Source organism: Agelaius phoeniceus, chromosome 15, assembly GCF_051311805.1.
Source record: "Agelaius phoeniceus isolate bAgePho1 chromosome 15, bAgePho1.hap1, whole genome shotgun sequence".
Classification (NCBI taxonomy): domain Eukaryota; kingdom Metazoa; phylum Chordata; class Aves; order Passeriformes; family Icteridae; genus Agelaius; species Agelaius phoeniceus.
This window is the reverse complement of record NC_135279.1, coordinates 11,049,545-11,071,858: the sequence shown is the minus strand read 5'-3', so window position 1 is coordinate 11,071,858 and position 22,314 is coordinate 11,049,545. Positions and strand designations below refer to the sequence as shown.

Sequence of the window (22,314 nt, the reverse complement as noted above, 5' to 3'; positions counted from 1 at the left end):
TAATTCTGTGCCTTGTTTGCCATAAAATGCCTCTGCTTGGTCCTGCACTTGGTGTATTATCATTCAGGGGCAAGAATCCCTCTGCTGGGATGTCCTGCTCTTGTGCCACCCTCCCCTCCCAACAGCAGAATATTATGGAAGTGCTTGAAGTTTCTCTTACATTTGATTCACATAAACACATTTTTTATTTTCCAGTCCACATGGAAACCATAGGGCTGGCACAGTCTCTTTTCCATGCTGTTGGCTGTCAAGGATTATTCAAATTATTCAGTGAATTTTTTGAAATCATTTTAATTGATTTGATATAGGAGAAGTTGGTTTCCCAATACATTTCCTGTGTTTTCCCTATCTTTTGGAAAAAATGTTTGATGTCAAAGTGAGGATAAACTTGGGAAAGGCCAATTAGGCAAAAATACACCCAAAGAGCTTCACGAAAGAACTGTGAGCCATGGCTTTAAGCTGGAAAAAAGAGCAGGACAGAATTTACCAAGTCTGGGGAGTCACTTCTGGTGACGGTGCAGAGCTGGGGTGTGCATGTCATGCTAAAATAAACAGGTTGTACAGTAAAATTTGAAAAGACAAAGCACTTTTTTTTTCTGTTGACCGTATCTTTCAGAAAATTTCCCTTCCGGAAGTAGTACTAGAGTCAGTGAAGCTTCTTATTTAAAAACTGCAAACATAATGCAGGTTAATGGCATTTTCCTATCCCTGCCCTCCCCCCTCCCACCCTAGTTGTGTGTTCGTTGCTTTTTTGGGGAATTGGTGAAATCGTAATTGCTAGGAAGCCCCATTCGTTTTCTTATCTTTGAGTGGTTTCCCAATGACTGGGGTCATCCTGACACTGGTTTCAGAAAATTCAGGTAGAAAAAAATCCTTAGCTGAAGGTCTTGGTTTCTGCCACTACTCTTTGAGACACCTACTGCCACTCACCCTGGCCAAGGCTGAGCCTGAGAGCCTTTGCCATGGAGAAGAACCAGAGCTGGGGTATATTGGGCTCTGTCCCTTTCTGTGCAGATATCCACACTCCTCAGGAGGTGTGTGATCTGTGAGGGGCTCAGCTGCACCATCCTCAGGGCCAAAAGCCCTGGCCCATCATGCTCAGGCAGCCTCAGGCCCTGCCTACACCAGCCAGGTCTGCTTGCACCCCTCCCCTGTCAACTTCTCCTTATCCCTGCAAAATAAAGGGATTCCTGCACCCTGGAAGAGAAGGAAGACCACATGCAATGTTCCTAGGCTCATTTACGCATCTGTCAAAGAGAATGTCCTGATGTTACAGAAATTAAATTTAATGGCTGTTTAAAGATTTTTCCTCTGAAATTGTGCTTTGGTCATACACTGATTGCTGAGGAGGGTCAGCCCATTGCTGCTGATTGAAAGGATTTAAAGAACTGCACGTCCAGCTTCTGCCTGTGGACTCCTACCAAGAATTTAAGGTAGCCCCTGACTTGCTTACAAAGAAATAGGGATCCAGAAATTCCTTCCCTCAGGGCTTGTATGGCTTTGGAAGCAGCAAGGCACAGTTTGTGCAGCCTCAGGACTCTGATGATCAAGCTCTTTGCATTTTGCAGAGGGCCACCCCCATGGCTTTCCACTGTCACTCCCCTTGAGAAGCAGGTTCCCTGGGGCTGCCAAGCTGCAGGGCTGTTGCCACCCCAAGGAAAAGAGCTTCAGGAAGAGCTCAGAGCAGGGCAGGTGAAGCTCAGCATCCACACTAAATCTCTGAGACTCTTATGCTCCATTTTCCCATTTGCAAACACTGCCATGAAGAATCAGAACATAACTCCCTGAGCAGAATTCACCCATTCATCTGGTTAGAGATGGGCCTTTGCTTTATTCTGAAGCAAGGGTAAATTCTGTCTTTGAACAGCCAGAGTTAGGTTACCTTGTAGGGGAAGTAGTAAAAGTTCTCTTTGAAGCTTGTCAATTTTGGGTAGATTAGGAGATAGCGATGAACACACCTTGAACCAGAGTGACACCCATCACTGCTGACCTTGCCAGAGATGGAGAGCAAGCTGTATTCCCCTGGCAGAGCCACAGCTATTCCAGAGAATCTGCAACTTGTGCAACTTGTCCCACACAACATGCAAAATAACATCACAACTTTATTTTCACTTTTAAAGCATAAAATACATCAAAATTTAACTGTGTGGCATTCATTTAAATTCTTTCAAATTACGGTGATTCTTAGCCCAGGCACAGAAAGATGTAGAAATGTACGTTGAGAAGTCTCACAGTTTTAGACTCTGGCTAAAATTGTAACAAAGTTTCAGTAGAATACGGAACTACATTTTCAGACACCTACACTGGGCTCTATCAAGGCAGGCAGTGTACAATGTGTCAGGTAAGGCTGTCTGTAGTATGCAATTACTCGGCATTCTAATGAACATAGGAGCCTAAGGAACTGACACTGCATTTCATGATCTCAGAGCACTGGTCAATGTTCTTCTTTATCCTGTAGAAAGTCTCCACATACTCAGAACGGCCCAGAAGTTCCACAAAATCTTCATCGTGAGTAATCACCAGCAGCTGAAAGTTGCGTTGGTGTAAGCGGCTCTTTATTATCCTACAAAGAGAAATTACCCAGTGTGCATTTCCCTACAGCCCATGCCAGCATCAGAGAACTTGCCAATACACAGCACTAAAATATTTCAATATTGATAATGAATGATATGAACCACTGAGTAATCTAATGCTGATTACCCACTCTTTTTAACATAAAAACCCCCAGAAATTATATAAGAAATACCTTTTTCTTTTTCAGATAGAGATGGAATCTAAAACTACTCACAACAAAGACATTCCAGCTTAAAATATAATGCCAAATGGGTATTGAAAAATCCCCATTGTAAAGCACCACAAGAAAAGCTCACTTACTCTACCAGGGCATGTGCCAGGGACTCAATGTTTTCTCGGTCAAGGTTGGTTGTAGGCTCGTCCAGGGCCAGAATGCCACAGTTGATACAGAATGTTTCTGCTAGGGCAAGGCGAATGATGAGAGAAGCAAGCACCTGAGGGAAAGGAAAAACCACAGAAATCTCAGGCTTCAAACTGTTTGAAGAGGATCTAGACAAAACAACTTGTTTTTAATGCCATTACAAACCGTGACTGAAGTTTACAGAACAATGCGCTGACACTTGACAAAATGACAGTAACTAACTTCTTACTGAAAAACTACATTGAAACTTCTAGTTTGAATTCAAAGATTGACTCTACAAAGAAGCACTCAAAATTCAGAAGACAGTGGAAGTAAGGATTCTGATGTGAGGTAAAGCTGCTACGACACTGCCATTTGCATTACCCCAACACTCTGCTCAAGCCCACTCCACTGCAGCAGGTGGAAATTTGTCTTCATATTACTCAGCTGCTGAACTCCTGACTTACTATAATGGAAGACAGTAGGATTTGCCACCTTCTATGTTAGCTTTGCATCAAATGATGCGTAATCATCTTTACAAGATCTCCTGAACCACTAAAAGCTACAGAACACTCAATGGAAACTGCGCTGCCAAAAATATTTTCCAATTATCATGCGTGCTGGCATCACATTTCATCATCAAAGAATTCTCAGAACTTCAGCTAAGACACTTGTTCAAGTTTCACTCTCACTTACATAGGACTGTAACGCAACATCCTAAAGCACTCCAGGAGGGGACCCATTTAATAGAACAGACAGGTGGAAAGAACCCTCAGCATGTGTGGTGTGGTTAACTTGATGAACTCTGACCACAGGTACTGTCACAGCTGGTGTGTCACCAGGCAGCTTGGCCAGTGTGTGTTACTGACAAGGAATGGACAGCCCACAGAGCTGCAAGCTGAGAGCACAGGAGAAGAAGCAATGCCTGGAAGTATGGCTAGGTGTGATATTGGTGACATGAACTGAAAGGCTGCTGTCAGCAGCAGGTGAAAGCAGCATAATTTGGAGGAAGAGAGATCCTATCAACTTAGAAGTAGATGCAGGTGCAAAAAGACCCACAGCACACAAAGAAAAAAAAAAAGAGGAAGCAAGTTGATAGACCTGAAGCTGAGGTAACCTCAGTGGTAACCAGAAAGAGACAAAATGGGAGGACTTGAACCTGAGGACAGAGGAAATCAAACCCTTCACTCCTGCAGGGCATCAGCCCAGTGCCCATCTGAAACAATGGATTTTGGCAGCCCAAAGCAGGGGTCAGATGCTGAGTCACATATGGTATGTGAGACACCCAGAGAGAGTGAAGGGAAGTTGTACACAACAATAAATTAGAGCTGGAGCTGCCTGTGGTTTGGTCACTTGACTCCTGTGCGTTGATGTGAGTCAGGTTTCAGCATCCCTGTGGTTGTGTACTGAAGACACAGCCATTACCTTTTGCCCAGCACTGCACCTTCCTCTCATATCCAGGGCTGTATCTCCCTTCACCATCACCACCCTGTAATTGTAATTTCTTCTTTTGTCAGTGGCTGAGACATTCTCATCTGCATCAGAGCGGATTTCTATATATTCAATATCTGAAAATGGGAAGGAGACACTCATACATTATCAAAAATTTATCAAAAATCTTGAAAAATATCATAGGATTAGTGGGAGATGAGAGGTATAATATGTAGTAACAATAAAAATTCCATTCAGAACTCCCACTGACAGTGGAGTTCTAGTTCTAGTTCCTAGAACTCCATCTAGGAAATTAACTTTTCCAAAGTGGAAGGAATGAACTCATGCACTGTCCTGTGACAAAGAAACCTAACCTCTGGAAAACAAAGAGAAGTGAAAATTAACTCTATCTTGCACGTTACTACATAATGTGCAATAATAAGATTATAGTGGTGAAGAACAGATACAGCCTTTAGAATGGAACCAGCTTTTCTCATCTTGCCAACAAACACTCTTCCTTATGCAGTGCCCAATATCAAATGGATACATTTGGGTAAAACTTAAAAAATATTATTACATACCTTGTCCTCTGTAAATGCTTCGCCACAGGTCCCGAATTATTTTGTTAATTTCTTCCATTTTCATGCTGTGAAATGTCATTATTGCTCTAAAAAACAGCAAAAAATGTAAACTATTAGAGATGCAACCATGGACTGCTATGGACTGCTAGGGACTTTAAGGGAGGTGGCAGCTCCCTTTCCATTCCCTTAATACTTTTACTAAAAATACAGAAAATACCAGTTTATTTTGGACAGAGAAGTAACTAAAGAGTAACAACATGCCATTGTGTAAATAACTCTATGCTCACAAACAGCTCAGTTCTAAGTAGGAAAGTAATGACAACAAATATATTTGCAGTCACTCAATGGAGAATGACTTTACCTGACTTTTTAAGAGATTTATGATTTATGTGTGAGGTTTATTTTCAGCCTGACACCAAGAAGATGAATTTGATGTTAAGCTTTCCAGAACAGGAGTGTTATTCTGGCACAGTCTGCCAACAGGGCAAACAACAGCAGGAAAGGAGAACCTGAAGTCACCTCAGAGCAGAAAATTCCTACTGAAAATATAATTTGTAATTACCCAAACAGGCACTATGACAAGAAATACTTTTCAGCAGCAAGAGTAACACAAGATATCATTAATAACTTTTAATTTAATCTCTATGGTTAACACAGTAGCATGACTTTATTAACAGATGAAATCTTATAAAACACTCAGAAAAGGACAGGACACTGCATTTCTAACTTGTCTTTTTACAGAAAAGCTACTCTGTAATGAAAGAAATGCTCACTTGCTTTATGGCAATGTCTTCTTTCCAAAAATATGGTGGAAATAAAATATCCTTCTGAAATGGACTTTTACCCATGCTTTTTCTACCTTTGCTCTTCCACCTGTTCTGGGGAATACTGAGGTATCAACTCTGATAGGTTTTGTTGAGTAAAAATGAAGCATTTTCAACTATTTGCTTAGGCCCAAGAATGCATTCCTCATCAATATTTATCATAAATCTCTAAATGGAGTCAATAAATATCATCTGATAGCATGGAACACCCCAAATGCTGGTTTTCCCAGCCCCAGATACAGCTCTGGCCATTAGAGTTAGCATTTTGCCTTGCTGATTTTTCAGACGATTACCGCTAAGTGATGCTTATCTATTTTTCTTGAAATTACAAGACTGTTTTCCTGTTTAGCCTTAAATAGAAACAATAGATGATTTGATACCATACCAAAAAATTCTAAAAAGGAAATTCTTGGAGTGCATTTCCATTACAACTGAAAGGGAAGACTTATAACGCTCTGAATAACTTAGATCTTCACAAAGATTTGGATTAGCTTACATTTTAATATCATGTTTACTTGATTTAATGTTATTATCAAACCAGCTTAGAACAGTGTTCCTCTAGAATGTCCTTTCAACTTGGAAAGTTCTCATTTATTTTGTTTCTCTTCTTGACCATTATGCTGTATCCTCAACCATGTAATTACTCTTTTGTGCTCCTTTTCCAGCACTAGCAAACCCTTTTAAAGAGAAGGCCAAAATTCCATACTTTATTCAAGACATGGGTGTATTGAGAATTCCTACAGTGGCCAAAATGTTTATCTTTCTTTCTCTTCTTTCATTCCTAATATTTATCCTCCTGCCACTGAGCACCAGTTTTCTGTTTCCTGGAATGTATCCACTGATTCCAAAATCCTCTCCCACTGTCCATCAAGTTGTTCACTCCTATTCCATCATTATAACCAAACAAACAGGGTTTTTAGGGAGCTACATGTTTTATTTTGTATATGGTTACCAATTTCGAGATGCTCTTTTTGCCCAGTCAGTCCAAGACTAGCAAACAAGCTTCCAGAGGAAACAGAAACAAGAACAAACTTGCTACACTTTCCATCAAATGACAGATATGTTTCTTATGACCTTACTTTCTTTAATATAAGCACAAAACCACCCACACTGGAAAAGGGCAAAAAAACCCTCTACATTGTAATATTCTTTAAAACACAATTATTTACCTGAGAAAATGCCAGAGGAAACAAGAAATTTACCTGGCATATCTTACTCATGGTTAAGATATGACCAGAAGATGCTAAAATCTGTTGCTATAGAAATGAAAGTAGAAGGGCTCAGGTTAAAAATGAAGGACTTAGACATCAATCTCACCTTGCCTTATCTCTCTCCTACTGCAGTACTGCAAATACAAGTCCTAACATGTACAATCAAAACTCCAAATAAATCTTTCAGAGAATTGGGAATACAAATATCAGACTCATCTATGACTGTATTAAATTCCAATTATTACCATCAAAGCATTTAATATATGTATATTATAGACATTAACTTACAAATTTCCTACATCATATCAATCCTGTGCAGTTTCCAGTATAGTTTCATTAATTTACTTAGGAAGTTATACCTTATGTTTTCTTAATATTTAAATGTCAGAATATATGAAGAGAAATTATGTATCTCAGGGAATCATCAATTTCCTTTAAGTCACCCCAGAAGCCTGAAATTGAAAGCTGCTTTGATGTGAAACCCAGGGCACTGGGAATGTTTCTCTGTCTGCTCTGGGGTGCCCTGACCCCCAGGGCAGCACTGACTCTGACCCTCATTCATGGAGAAAGTTTCCCAGACTTCAAGATAGACTGGAATCCTAAAAGTGTGAAATAGATTATAGAGAGTAGTGTAGGTGTATCACTTGGTGAGAAATTGAGGTTTTGGGATTTTTAGTAGGTTGTGGATGGAAGGAAGATGGAGGGCACAGGGTGTTGTCCTGGGTTTCTTCTTCATGCTTCTTCTTCCTTCTTCTCCATGGGTTTGGGTGGCATTTTGTAATTGGGCAGAAAAGTCCACATTGCAGGTTCTGTGGGATCAGTTATTGGGTTAAAAGGGAAAATAATCCAAGTGTCAGCTCTTAACTGGATAGTTTAATCTTAAAAGACCTTGTCACAAGAGATTGTTGGCCATTTTGTGCCTTCTAATGAAAAGCTGCCAAACTCACAGCAGTGAGACTGTTTTACTGATAAGAAATAATAAACACCTGAGTCTGAACATGAGCTACCATCTCAAGTGCCTTCAATCCAGACCCAGAGAAACCCACAACTGGGACCCCCACATTTTTGCATCAAGGTGATCAATACCAATAAGGATGAAAACAATTAAGAATCACCCTCATTTGACAACACTTACTTATCAAGAGCCTTGTAATAAAGGTCCAGATCTTTGTTGACCAGCTCTGTTGTTCTCATGACAATCATCATGTCCCTGTATTTCTCCTCTGCATCTCTGAACTGTGGCTCTCGGAGCTCCTTCCTGAAGCGAACAATCTCCTCCTCAAAGCCGCGCTGCCGGCCAAGGGCCACGTGATGGTTCCTCTTCAGAGATTCTATTTTCTCCTCCAAATGCTTCCTCTCACTGGCAAACCAGAATTGATACACTTGGATTTTGTACTTAGCGTTTCAATTTTTTAATCAGGGTTCTAATTCTGAGTTCATGTTGGACAACAGATCATTGTGTCATATCTATAAAGTCTGTAACAGTTAGAATTATAGTACTAACCCCACTGAAATGAAGATATTATTGAAATAAAAATAGCTTTAAATTTGTTGAGAATATATTCTAATCACTATTCTGAGGGGGAGAAGCAAGTTGTCAAGTTCAAATGCTAAAGTGCTACATGTATAAACAAAAAAAATTAATTTTATAGATGGGTACTGAGCAAAATAAGATGAATTACAGGGTAAGCTCTAGCATGCTAAATAAATATTCCACATGCAAAAATCAGCAAAGGGGTAATTACTTTTCAAAAGTGTTTATTATCTAAGCAATTATTACTAAACTACTGAAATAAACACAAAATTTGCTGCTGGGAACTAAGTGAGCAGACTGAAAATAAAAACTAAATACTCTCATCCAGAAGCATGAATTATTTAAATGTGGATTTCTCAGTAAGCATCATTAAAAGGACTGGACTGGAACAGGTATGAGCAGATATCTCTTTTTCTAGCCAGAAGCACTGTATAATTTCACAGAATCATTCACACTGCTGTCACAGGGATATGAACCAAACACAGGTGTGAAGGAGAAAGTGGCCTGCATGAATGGGGTGAGAAGAGGATCAGACACCCTAAAACACAGTGACTACAACATCCAGATGTTCCATGAATTCTTGGGCAAAGCACACCATTCTGATTTGAAGGTGCTTACTTTTTCATCTGGGGAACTTTCATTTCTCCCATCTCCTTCATAAGTTTTTTTATATCGTCTTCAACTTCTTTTAGCTCTTCATTCCTCTTCCTCAAAGTGAGATTATCCTCCAGCCACCTTTCCTGTATCTAGCTCCAAAGAAACAAGAAATTGTATCATGTTTCAGTATGTTGGTTATCAATTACAATGTATCAGTTCTGCACAGCTCTGAAACATGCTGCAAGCATAAAATAATTGAAAACAACAAAAATTATCACAGGGAGAGCTTACCTTGTCCCAGAAACAGAGTAAAATGGAAATCAGCAGTATTATTTCATCTTCCAAACTGGAATAACACTTAGCAGTGTTTACTGTCACAAGTGAACACAAGACTGATTCTTTTTAAGAATATTAATCCATGTTTCAACCATGGATTTCTGGAGTAGTAGTTTTCACCAAGGATGGATTTAACCAAGTCCCCTATTGGAGTTCTACAACAGTAGACAGTAACTGAAAGGGCAGAATGGGGAAGGACATATTTCCTATAAGGAATGTAAACAGTATCTGAAACATACACACAAGAATTCCAAGTACGTGATAAATCTGGAATAGCAGGCAACTCTTGGTACCTGCAGTTTGTACTTGACTTATAAAGGCATGTATCCTCCACACAAAGATACTCCTGAAAATGCTGACTACTATCCCACCAGACTTAACTCTTAGAAATACCATCAGATGATAGTTAGAGATAAATGGTTTTTAAATTTCCACATACAAATCTCAAGGCTATTTTCAGCCTAATGCATGTATAGCAACTATCCTGACTAACAACTGATTAAATAAACCAAAAGGAAGCTAATTTCACACCACTATAGACAAACCAGAACTAGGAATTATTTCAACTATGCCAAGTATACTTTAAACAATATATCCACCTTTTGAGTGTCAATATCTTGTCGGGTCATTTCCATCTCTTTACTTATCTTTTCCTTCTGTTTCTCACAGGCAGCCAAACGAGAATTTACTTCTTCAAGTTCAGACTCCTTTTGCTAAAGAAATATGAAGAAAATGGCATATGATTGAAAAACAAAAGTAATTTTGATGCTAACTTTTTACTGACTTAAAAAAAGATTTAGATTTTAGATTACCTTTTTATAGTCTTCTTTTCCTTGTTGAATATAGTTTTCAATTTCTTTCACATACTTGTTTATATCTTTAACTTTCTCATTTATGCTATTCATCTGCAGAGAAAAGATATCAAATGAAATATGGACTTCTGTCCAAGAAGAGATATGCTCTGTATCAAAGATACTGGATAACACTACCACAATTCCTTATGGTAACTCCCTTTAGTTTTCTAATAAAATCTTCAGCATCTACAATCCCAGTACTTCTGTGAGCATGAAAATGTTTCCCAAAACAAATGAGGGTCACTTAACCTGGGAAGAACCAGTGTGTCTCTTGGCAAGGATGGGTGTTCCTTGCTGTTCCTCTTGGGTCTACTTAGGAAGGGTTTTTGAATGCCATCAGCCAATAAATACTGCCAAATATCCCAAGAAGTCTTTTTTCAAGACTGCCAAAGGTGAATTACAATTGAGTTCATGTCCTGACTGACATGTTCCTCTTCTTCCCTAAAAGCTCTACCAATCTAAAGCACCTCCTGGTGTTGATGTTTCCTAAAAGCAAACTCTGTACCACAGCTTCCATCCAGTGAAAAATAATATCTAATCCTATCTCACAGCTATGCCAAGAGCAAACAAACCTTCTCTTGTGTTTCTTTATTACTTGCAGTCCTTTTATTCACTAGTTCCTCCTTCTCCTGCTGCAATCTGTCTAACTTTGCTTCCAAAGGAAGTACCTGTTCTTCTGCTTCCTGAAAAGTAATTGGAAAAAGTAGTTTTTATTTTTGCATTCTGGTGAAGATCAATCATTTTTCAAGCAGTAAAAAAAGTAATATGGTTACTTATTTCTTTTTTGTGTGTATTAAAAAAAGGAAATATGAAAATACGTATTTAAAAAATTCTGTAAATTCCCAAATATACACAATAGCAACGCAGTACAAACATTTAAAAATCCATCCATCCCATTGTCTAGGACTAGAGACAATATTAAGTATGATGAAATTATTATTTTTTATTTCAAGGGCAGCAAAGCTAAGGGTTAGACAGCTGAGAGTATTTCTCACCTTGATCTCTCTGCACAAGGACTGAACCTCAGTGGTTAACTCCACAGTCTGCTCCTCCAGCTGCCGCCGCCGCTGCATGCTGCTGACAATCTGCAGCTTCTCTGCCTTCAGCTCATTCACTGCACTCTTCAGCTGCTGAATCTGGCTTTGCTGGTCCTGCTTGTGTTTTTGATTTAACTCAATTTTACTGGTAACTGCAGAGGAAAACAGAGTTAACCTGTTATCAAAACCATTGTTGTAATCCTTATGAAAATTCATCTCTAAATGAAGCTGGTATGACTCCAAAAACCAGTAACAACAAACTAGGAGAACAGAGTTATTTAAGAACATAAAATAAGTAAACTAAAATTTTAAGGGCAAGAATTTTGGAACATTACTTTTAGTAAAAAGTGAAATAACAGGTTTGTAGGACCTACCTGTATCCCACAGTTGTTTTTTCTCTTGTTTTTCTCTGCTTACTTGAAGTACAGTCCTACTTAAATTGACACCTAGCAGCTTAGCCTCTTGCTGAGCAATTTTTCGTTCAACATCCCTGATATCAGTCTGAAAGTATGAGGAAAAGTACCATCACTACTGAATTAGTCTTTAACAATGTACTTTTTCACCTTTGGCACATAAGAACAAGCTCAGGGCTTGAGGCACTCAAGAGCTTCCAATTTCCTTCCCTTGCAGAGCAATGTCACATCATTAGCAGTAGGGTTATGTCAGCTGCTAGGAACTGGAATTCCTAATTGTGGATGGAATCAGCCAATAAGGATGCACAGGCCTTTAACATCCCCAGCCCAGTTCAGGACAGTTCCATGTGCAATTCTGTCCCTGCAACACTGGAATTGTTGGAGCCTCAGGAGCTGCTGACATCTCCACCTTGTGAAATACTCTCAGTCCTTTGCCTGGCCCCAGGTTTCCTAAGTGCTCCTCTGAAGGTTCTCAGTCAAGCAAAGATTTCATGCTGGCAATAGAGCCATGAAGATTGCTAAATATGGTCTCCTATGCCAGGATAATAAAAAGTGCAGGATTTATCTTTCCCTTTACTATATACTCAGATGGCACAGAACCAGGAAACACATGTGAGATGCTGGGAATACAGAGACCTATAATGACTATGAGGACTAAAAACTCTTAGGTGTACTCATGGTTGTGCTCAGTTCTGGATTACATCTCTTTTTTTAAGTTCATATAGCACAGAATTGAATCAGAACTCAAGGGACACTGTGGTGCTCAAAAAAACCTTTTGTAAATCAAAGTTTTATTAGTACAAGATCATCTAGCTTATACTGTCTTTGGAAGTATTTCAAAATAAGGACCTCAAAGTTACGTCACATTACTGAATAACTACATATTTAAATGCAAAGGAGTATCATTTTATGTATTAAAAAAAAGTTACCAAAGCATACCTGATACCTTTCCATCAGAGTTATATCCTGTAAACGTGCTTTGGCACCTTCTTCCTCAGACAAAGCTGTCTGGAGAAGTGATTCCTGTTCTTCTATCTCACCCTTCAGGCCTGTTAAATCTCTGTTTGCATTCTGGATCTTGTTCCTCAGGTCTGGAATTTCCTTATCTTGGAGTTCAACTACAGTTCGCCTAAAATAAAATATAAATCCCTAAAATTTCCTTGGTCAGAAACAACAGCCTAAATTGAAGACATTCAAGATCACAAAATCTGTGATATGATTTAGTAGTGAAAGACTAAATTTAGCTAAAATAGTACCCCCTTAACCTTGCCCACATTTAAGGTTATATTCCATGCCCAGCCAAGGTAATACATCCCTCATTTTAGGTGGGATTACACAAACAAGCAAACAAAATCTCTTTTGGTTTTTAACTTCATTACAGCAAGTGCTCAGAAGCACTGAACAAGAGTGCCCTCTTGTGAAGGACAGCTCTACCCTCATCCATCCTCAAATTCTCTCAAAGTACTTCACCCAACAATGACATTTTGAAATTCATTAACCAGCTCTAGAATAAAGCCTCCTTGATGTCTGCATAGTTTTTTATAATCAAACCCCACACATTGAAGAGAAAACAGCCTGTAACAATCTGGTTCCCCAAGCACTTTACCGCAGGGGTTTAAGACTCATCATCTCATCCCGTTTTTTCTCTTTTCTTTTAAGCTCAGACTCTGTGGACTTCAGTTTGTCTGGGGCCAGGCGCAGTTTAGACTGCAGATCACTGATGACATCCTGCAGCTCAGCCTCTGTCTGAAAAACTCTTTGGCAAACTGGACAACAAGACTGGTTTTCCTCTGTCAGTTGGGTAATGAACTGTGAATAAACTGCAGTGGCTCCAGCAAGCACAGCTGGGTGAAAAACAAACAGAACACTTAGGTTGGATCAACAGTGAATAATCAGCTAAATCAGTGTTTCAGAGAAAAAAGTCAAGCTATACACAAATTTACCTCGCTGTTTGGAACTTTTTTCAATTTCATCTTGAAGTTTGTTCAGGTCACTATCAAAATCTTGACTTCCACAAACATCAAAAAGTTTTGCTTCATGACTGGACAACTGGGCTTCTTTTTTCTTTAGCTCATTACTGGCATAAGTTTTATCATACTCTACTGATGCCAGTCGCTTGCTGAAATATCAAGGCAGAAACACTTTTATTACCTAAACACAAAGATTTAGACTGTTTAAATGCAAAAACCCTGGAAAGGTAATCTGAAATTGGACTTCCAGAACTATTCACCAGTTCTTCTTTATCGATTTTTCATGCAATCTATAGCATGACCTTTTTATTCATCCAAGTACAGCATAAGTGTTTAATTTTAAATCCCTTTTGTTTCCTAGTGATTACTGGTGAGAAACTTCCTACTCTAACTAATTGTTTTATCTAATCAAATGAAACCAAGAACAGGTAATCACACATGAATTTGTGATACAGTCACTAACCACTCTGTGACTTATCAGAAAATTAGAAGACCAGCAATTTCCAGCCCCAGGCACATTCATTCAGCTAGAATTAGTACAAACAACTAAGGATGTTCCAGATCACTATTTTGCTATCTGCTTTTAGTGCTGTCTTTGACACACTACAAATATTGTGATTTTATTAACTAGCACAAACTCTATCAGCTCTGTATCACAGGAACACAGTTTTCTCTGATTTTGTAGATACCTAAATAAACACTAATGAATTAAAATAAAAAGTATTTTGAACATATGAAACTTTACAACATTTAAATTCCTAATTACTAAAAACTTGTGAAGAAATAATTTATTAAATTAATACCTACTTCAGATTAGCAAGAGTATCCCTTGTCTGATTAATCTTTTTATTTTTACCATGAAGCCAGTCTTCAAGTTGTTTTTTATTGGGAAAGTATCCCAGCAGTGATGTTAGCTCCTCAGAATGTCTTGACTTTACTTTTCTGATCTGATCTTCCTTCTCTGCCTGAGGAAATGAAGCATTTAAAATGAAATTTTCCTATCTTCATGTTTATAGCCATCAATGCATTTATTAAGCTAATAACTTCTATCAAGTCAGACAGAAGCTCTACATTTGATTGTTGATAAATACACAAATACACTAAAAAACATACAAATGTTGGAGGAACTGTATCAATTTCATGTCCTCTCATGAGATATTGATAAAAACATTACTTTGTCTTTCTTCAGCATCTCCAATTGGGTAATGGTTGTGGTGTGTAGATTCAGCTGCTCCATCTCTTGATCCAACCTCCTAAGAGCTTTGTCCAGATTTATTTTCTCATTTTGTAGAGTCTGTACTTCCTGTTCCAGTGTTTCTATATTGCTGTTCCTCTCAGCCTTCTCCAGCTCATGTTCCTATACAAAAAATAAAAGCCCAGAAGACACAATAATTAGAAAAATCAATAAAGTTCTAGCTAAAGGAAACAGAAGAAACCTCTTCAGCTGCCTGGCAGCAGCATCAGTAGCTGTTACAGGAATGACACAAGATTTGTAAAGAATAAATGCAAAAGGACAAAGGCTGTCACTGGTGTGGGGCAAGAAAAGCCACAGGAAGATACTGGATGCAGTCCTGGAATGCAGCACTGCCCCAACTTGCTCATGCTTTTACCAGAAGCTCACTCATCCTTAGTTTGATTTGTCTGTATTGTAGTATCTACTGTATATTAAATTTGGAATTACCCTAGTGAGGAGGTTAGAAAAAACACTGTCAAGCAGAATTCATATACTGCTAACAAACATAAAATATTTGGCTCCAAAGGCATAACCAGCTGTTCAGCTGGAACATAAAATGCTTGTAATCTTACTTCATCAGATAAAACACTTATAAACAACTAGTCCATCTCACAGGCAAGTTATCTCCAAAAATGTAGGTAGAATGGAACTTTCAATTCAAAGTTTCTGGCCCAATAATTTGAGAGTAACCAATCTCTGAATTGCCAGCTGTGCTATTACCCAGTTTACACCTCACCAAGCAGAAGCAGCCATTCTATGTGGGGACTGGACAAAAACAAGGCAGTGAACAGACCCTGCCCCAAAGGGTGAACTATCTGAACAGAGCATAAAGGGTATTAAAAGGGCAGAAACACATCTGAAAGAGTAAGCATCAAGGGGGGGAGGGTTATGGGTTTTGGTATATTTTTTTAATGATAAAGCCACAAGCTTTTACTTCAAGCTTCTATAATTTCTTCAATTACACACTAACTTACCATCTTGCCAATCTCCTCATCCAACTCACTAATCCTGTCAGAAAACCCCTCCAACTGCTGCAATTCACATTTGACATTCTTCAGCTCTGCTTGTTTCTTATTTTGAATGTCTGATTTCAGGTCAATGGTTCTTTCTAATCCAGTTTTCTTGTCTCTTATTTCATCTATCTGTTTTTGTTTCATTGTTTCTTTCTGTGTAAATTCTCTCTGAAAGAAGATCAGCAATAATATATTCATTATTTTTTCACAGGAAAATATTTTAAAATACTTGTTCACACTAGTGTGCCAATATTCACCACAGTAAAACATTGAAATACTGAGAAAATTACAACTTGGCCAAAATTATGCTGAAATGTTTCTGATAACAAAATGCAGATGCATCATACCAGTGGCATTCTGTGACAGCAACTCCATTTTGAATATGACTTCAACAAAAAGTTGGTTATTTTTAAACCAGGTGCCCACTGTAATTCTTCCTCAGGTTTTTGAGCTTATCAGTGATGCAGCTGCATGAAGACTGCTAGAAGAACCTCTCTGATGAACTGCCTGTTCAATAGCCTTGGTGACCACTCCTGATTCCAAAATTTCCATGGAAAGATGCAGATGGCACATTACCAAGAATTCTAAAAAGGCCAGCTTCAGCTCCCCTGCACCAACACTTTCTGCCAGCACCATAAAGACCAAGGGGCACCAATGGCCCATACAAATGACACTACCCAAACAACAAAATTCTCACCAGCATACGATTTGCAGCTTCTGTGTCTCTGTCCTGCCTGTCCTTCACCAGCCTGTGAAAACTGGCAATGTGCCTGTCAGTGAAAGGGGCTCTCTCAAAGCCATCCAACTCCAGCTGGGCTGCCAGAGACTGAATTAAGGAATCCCTGGTCACAATGTGCTCCTGGTGACGATCTGCCTGCAGTTGAAGACGACCTCCACAAAAAGAAAAAGTGACATAAATGTTAAAAACTGAGGCAGAAGACATGCTGAGGATTCAAAGCCAGTTGAAAGCCTTTGTAACCTTGAAGTATTTTTCAACAACACAAAAAGAATAAAAAGCTATAGATAGAGATTGATATTTCAGGTAACTAAATTTTTATGAATTAAATAAATCAATAATTCAAAAGCCCCTAAAATCAATATATAATTCTGATAAAAAAACAAAGCCCAAATGTATTTTATGAAAGCATGTATTCTGTGACTCAATAATACAGCTTTGCTGAAATTCCCATAAGCAATCAAAAAAGGATACACAATTGAAAGAACATTAAATTCAAGCCCTCTGACTTGTCCCCAGTCCCCACATGAGACATGAACAATGCCAGGCATTTAGCTTTATGTTTAGCTTCATGTTTCTTCTGTTATATGACAAAATGTACTACATGTTGTAATTATAGCTCAGAAAAAATGCCCATTAGAAACTCCATGAGAAAAACACCTAAACTTGTCCACCAGCAGGACTCTCTCACCCCACTGTGCAGGTGAACCTGAACTAACACACATTTTAGGAGTTCAGATCACTTCAATTATCATTAGTTCCATTTCAGATTTAATTACATTATAAAACACACAGGACTATAAATGAAGCCTGAATTACCTCGTTCAATAAGCAGCTCTGATTTCTCACTGTTAAATCTCTGGCACTCTTTAGTGGCTCTGTCTAAATCACGCTTACAGTCCAACAATCTCTTCTCCTTCTCCTTCACTATTCTCTGGTGGTTCTCGTATCTATCCCTTAGTTGTTCATCTGTTCCTTGAAAAACCTGTACACCACAAACAAATTCATAAGTCAATTATTGATGTTTTAAAAATGTATAGTTTTTACCACAATAGAATTAAAGGAATAAGAGTTTAACACCTCACACGCAGATTTTCTATAATAAGACATACAGGGGGAAAACCATCAGCAAGCAAAACTGGAAAACTGTTTTTCTTAGACTGATAAAGTAAAATAATCTAAGTTTTTTGTCATAAAGGCAACCTTTTCCATCTTCTGTTGCAAATCTTGGTTATCTTTTTCCATCTGCCGCTTCCTGCTCTCCAGGGCCTTCACATCATTGTCCAACCTCATTACTTTTGTGAGATTCTGCTCAACCACTGCCAGAGAGCTCTGCAAAACAATGTAGTAAGTAAAATATCTCATCAGCTCATGAACCTCATAATCAATTATTTTAAGTGCAAAACCTCCAGTTTCCTTAAATATGTTTTTAAAATAGGGAACATCAAGTTTTGGTTTGGTTTTTATTTTAATTATAGCTTAAAATGGTTTTAGATACCAGCTAAATTTGAGAGAGATTTAAAATTGACAAAAACCCAATGCTGCTATAAGAATTTGTTCTTAACCCTTCAATGACTGTTTACAGATTAGAGCAGCATCTGCCAAGTGAGTTGAGGTATGCTTGAGTCTGCTGCAGGGCAGCAGAGGATTAGATTTAAAAGTGCAAGATTTTAACCAAGAAATTCATCCACCTTTCACTTCTTTTATTGCTTCATATTAAAGTATTAACATAATCCTCATGGAAATTACCTTTAGAGGCTCAAGCTGGTTCTCAATTGATATTACATTCTCCTTAGAAGCAGCCAGTTGAGCTTCTCTGTTGCTGAGATGATCCTGGATTTCCTGAGCTTTCTCTTTATTCTGTTTCAGATATTTCAGTTCTGTCTGACACTCTTTCACTTTCAAGCTTTGTTTCAGCCGTACCTGACGCAGAGCTTCGAGTGCTTTGATATACCTTTAAAAAAAGCAAAATTTCAGCTGCTTGGGCAATACAGCAATACTGATGAATGAAACAGTGTCTTAGACATTTTTATTAACATTTATGTTACGAGAAGACTTTTTTTACTTAGTTTTTATTTAATTACAATAAAGGGAAAAACCTTGTTGCTGAAAAGATCTCATCAAATTTTTGTTTCAGGGCCTTCCCTTCACTTAAGGGCCAGTTGGATTCTTCTTGGTGGCAGAAAATGACATTGTTAAGCACAGCTTTGGAAACACCAAGGGCATTGATCATCTCCCGATCTATTTCAGCACACTTGGAACTCAGACTGACCTTCTCACCATGCCTGTGGAGACAAAGAAAATCCCCAAAGAAGTTACTGGCAAGTTCTTCAAAAAGTGAACTGCATTTTAACGGTATAACCTCATTTTAACATACCCATTCAAAAAATCTAACAAGTAATAGTTTTTAAGCACAAAATTACCATGCTCAACAAAGGCATTTAACACTGCCAATTTTTGAAGTCTGTTTCACATATTAGAACTCTGAGGAACCACCAGAGGGGGCAGGACAACTCTTGAATTAAAGGAATATACTTAAATAGTGGAGATAGGAGTTTAACACGATGTGAAACTGAAAATGGTACTAAAGGAAGTAAAGCCTACATACTCCACACAATGATACTTTCAAATTGTGCTCTAAAATCACAGAATCATGAAATTATTTGGGTTGGAAATGTCCATGCCACCCACCTCATTCCCTCTGCCATGAGCAGGGATGCTACTCACAGGACCAGGTTGCTCCAAGCCCCATCCACCCTGGCCCTGAACACTTGCAGAAATGGGGCAGCCACAGCTTCTGTGGGGAACCTCTGCCAGTGCCTCACCACCCTTATTACCAATAAAGTTTTCAAATAAATACAAGTCAACAGATATAAGTATTTCTTAACACCACAGCTATCAGATGTGGGATTTTTCAATCACTTAACAGATAAAGTAATGAAACTACACAGCTTTATAACCTAAAAGCGCTAGTAGCTATGTCAAGGACTACATTATGTAATTTTCTCTTATCCGATGCATAAAAATATACCAAATCCAAACCTATCTTCATGCCAAAGTAAGAAGAAACACTCGACAACTTACTTTGTTTTAGTAATGACAGATTCCAGTGTTTTAAACTCAGGTTCCTTGCTTTTCTGGGTACAGACCATGGAGCGCTGCACAGCCATGACCTCCCCGTTGACATCTCGGAACTGTAAGCGAATCTGAGCTCGGACGTCGGTTTCATTGGCAATCTTTGGCAGAAGCAAAAATAAAAACAGATTGAGGGGAATTCTTCTCAAGGGCCAAAGGAATGTGTGCCTCTCCAGCTGTGGGGCATGTTCTAATCACCCCCAGCTCTCTGCTTTTCTTCATTTCAGCTCAAGGCTGGCTACGACTTGAGCATCCCTGCTTTATTCACCACCTGCATGCAGTGGAGTATTTTACTGAGGAGTAAACACACATTGCATCTAGTCACTATGACTTACCTTTGGATCATGAACAAATGTTTTTCCTTTGGTGCCAGGAGGAAAATCACCAGTGGATATATATTTAAGACATTCAATGATAGTCTAAAAAAACAAAAGTAAGTATATAGTTATAAAGACAAATTTAGAGTAACTAAGATAGACTACAGGCAAATCCACAGTAACAGCCCAAACACAAATGAGTTAGATATGTAAAGAGAGAGAAATAACATTTTAATTTTTGACTACCATGAAAATATGATACTTTGCAAAAGCAGTTTTAATCAGGATCTGAATCAATTTCCTATGAAAAAATATCAACCAGTGTTCTGCAAATTCCAAGCATGAAAGCAGATTTCTAACAACGCTAAACAAAACACAATATTTATAGCAAACAGCATGACTTTTGCAATAACATTAAATATCTTTCTGTAGAAATTATTATTCACATGTTATGGCCTTCCAGAGCTATTTACAGCTCAAATCCAAACATAAAGTGAGGCTTACCGTTTTTCCTGCACCATTTGGTCCCACCAAAATAGTTAATGGATTAAAGAAAGTGATAATTTGTTTGTCTTTATCTTCTATCCCGAAACTCCTCACTCCGAGGATACTCATTTTTTCAATCCTCGACATTTCTGCTGAACTTCTGTTCCAAAGTCAAAGGTGAAAATACTGTAAATCCTGTAAAACAGAGCTTCGTGAAAAATCCAGTAGGGAGAAATCACGATAGATTACTGAAAGATGACTAAACACCTATACAAGCAAGTAAAGCCTACATACTCCATGCATTGATACTTTCAAACTGTACCCTACAGTCATGGAATCGTGGAATGATTGGATCATGGATCATATATGACAAATATATTTAAAAACATAGCTAAGGTTCTTCAGTTACTGTTCAAGGTACAAAATATACAAAGGGAAAACCTTATTTCTTTCAAACTAAGAAATTAATCAACTCCAAGCTAAGTGCCATACTATGTATCATGAAATCAAACACAATGGCCCGAATAACCCTTTATTCCACTTCACAAACACTATGCACGTGCCTTCAGAATGCCCCAAACACAAGAAAAGCCCCAATATTTTTTCCCTTTGAAAACCCACTGTTGTACTGCAACACCCAAGCTTTGCCAATGCCTGTTTCTCACAGGCACATGCAGCACCATATCCAGAACCATATCCATCCCCTTATCCCAGTTCCCACTGTTGTACTGCAACACCCAACACTGTGTAAGCTTTGCCAATGCCTGTTTCTCACAGGCACATGCAGCACCATATCCAGCACCATATCCATCACCTTGTCCCAGTTCCCACTGTTGTACTGCAACACCCAACACCGTGCAAGCTGTGCCAGTGCCTGTTTCTCACAGGCATATCCAGCACCATATCCAGCACCTTGTCCCCATTCGTGCTGTATAGAGAAGGCTGGAGCCTCCCCAGGCCACGGGGCGGGCACAGACATTGGGCTGTGCTCGGGTGGGAGATGCCCCGGGCACGGGAAGGCTCTGGGGCAGGCACCTCGGCCTCCAAGGCCGGTCCCCCGTCCGTGTGGCGAGTGTGTGGCTACGGGGGTGCTCCGGGGGTGTTCACCATGACCCGGGCTCGGCCGTCCCGCGGCTCCTCCGGGGGTGCCCGGCGGGGCTCGGCCCGGGCCAGGGCATTTCCTGCCGAGGCAGAGGTGGCAGCGGGGTTTTCCCGCCCGGAGCTCCGCGCCGCGCCGGGGGCGGACATTTTCCAGGGAGCCATCCCTTCCCCACCCGCAGCCGAGCCGAGCCCGCCGCGGTACCGCGCCCCCAGCCCGGCCGCCCCGTTCCCCCATCCCGCCGTCACCTCCGCCCGCCGCCGCTACCAGCCTGCGCCCCGGCAGCCCCCGCGCCCGCCCCGCCCCGGCCCCGCCATGGCGGCCCGCCCGCCGCTCGCACCGCCCCCCGCCGCCTGGGCCCGCGCTGCGCCCTGAGGGCGCTTGCCCGGCTGTGGTGGCATCTGAGGGCTCGCAATGGAGCGATGGAATTTTGAGGCGGTATCGTGGTTTGAACCTAGCTGGAAATCACAGAATCACAGAATAAGCTGAGTTGGAGGGACCCACAAGGGTCCCCGAGTCCAGCTGCTGGCCCTGCGCAGCACCGTCCCTAAGAGTCACAGCATCGCCTTGAGCCCTGTCCGAACGCCTCTTC

General features: G+C 39.7%; 1 protein-coding gene across 1 annotated transcript; it reads right to left on the bottom strand.

The window, feature by feature from the left end:
* Positions 1 to 2,084: 2,084 nt before the first annotated feature.
* On the bottom strand, positions 2,085 to 22,023 carry RAD50 (RAD50 double strand break repair protein). Its single transcript, XM_054642800.2, has 26 exons — positions 21,971 to 22,023; positions 20,642 to 20,818; positions 20,156 to 20,239; positions 19,770 to 19,921; positions 18,785 to 18,970; positions 18,435 to 18,639; positions 17,889 to 18,017; positions 17,505 to 17,670; positions 16,647 to 16,840; positions 15,911 to 16,117; positions 14,877 to 15,059; positions 14,510 to 14,667; positions 13,676 to 13,851; positions 13,339 to 13,576; positions 12,672 to 12,861; positions 11,694 to 11,820; positions 11,278 to 11,471; positions 10,855 to 10,965; positions 10,241 to 10,333; positions 10,028 to 10,141; positions 9,114 to 9,241; positions 8,097 to 8,321; positions 4,927 to 5,012; positions 4,340 to 4,482; positions 2,875 to 3,008; positions 2,085 to 2,563 (listed from the first exon to the last, which is right to left on the bottom strand). The coding sequence occupies exons 2-26, from the start codon at positions 20,768 to 20,770 to the stop codon at positions 2,377 to 2,379; spliced, it is 3,939 nt and encodes a 1,312-aa protein (XP_054498775.2). The 5' UTR covers positions 20,771 to 20,818; positions 21,971 to 22,023; the 3' UTR covers positions 2,085 to 2,376.
* Positions 22,024 to 22,314: the final 291 nt, after the last annotated feature.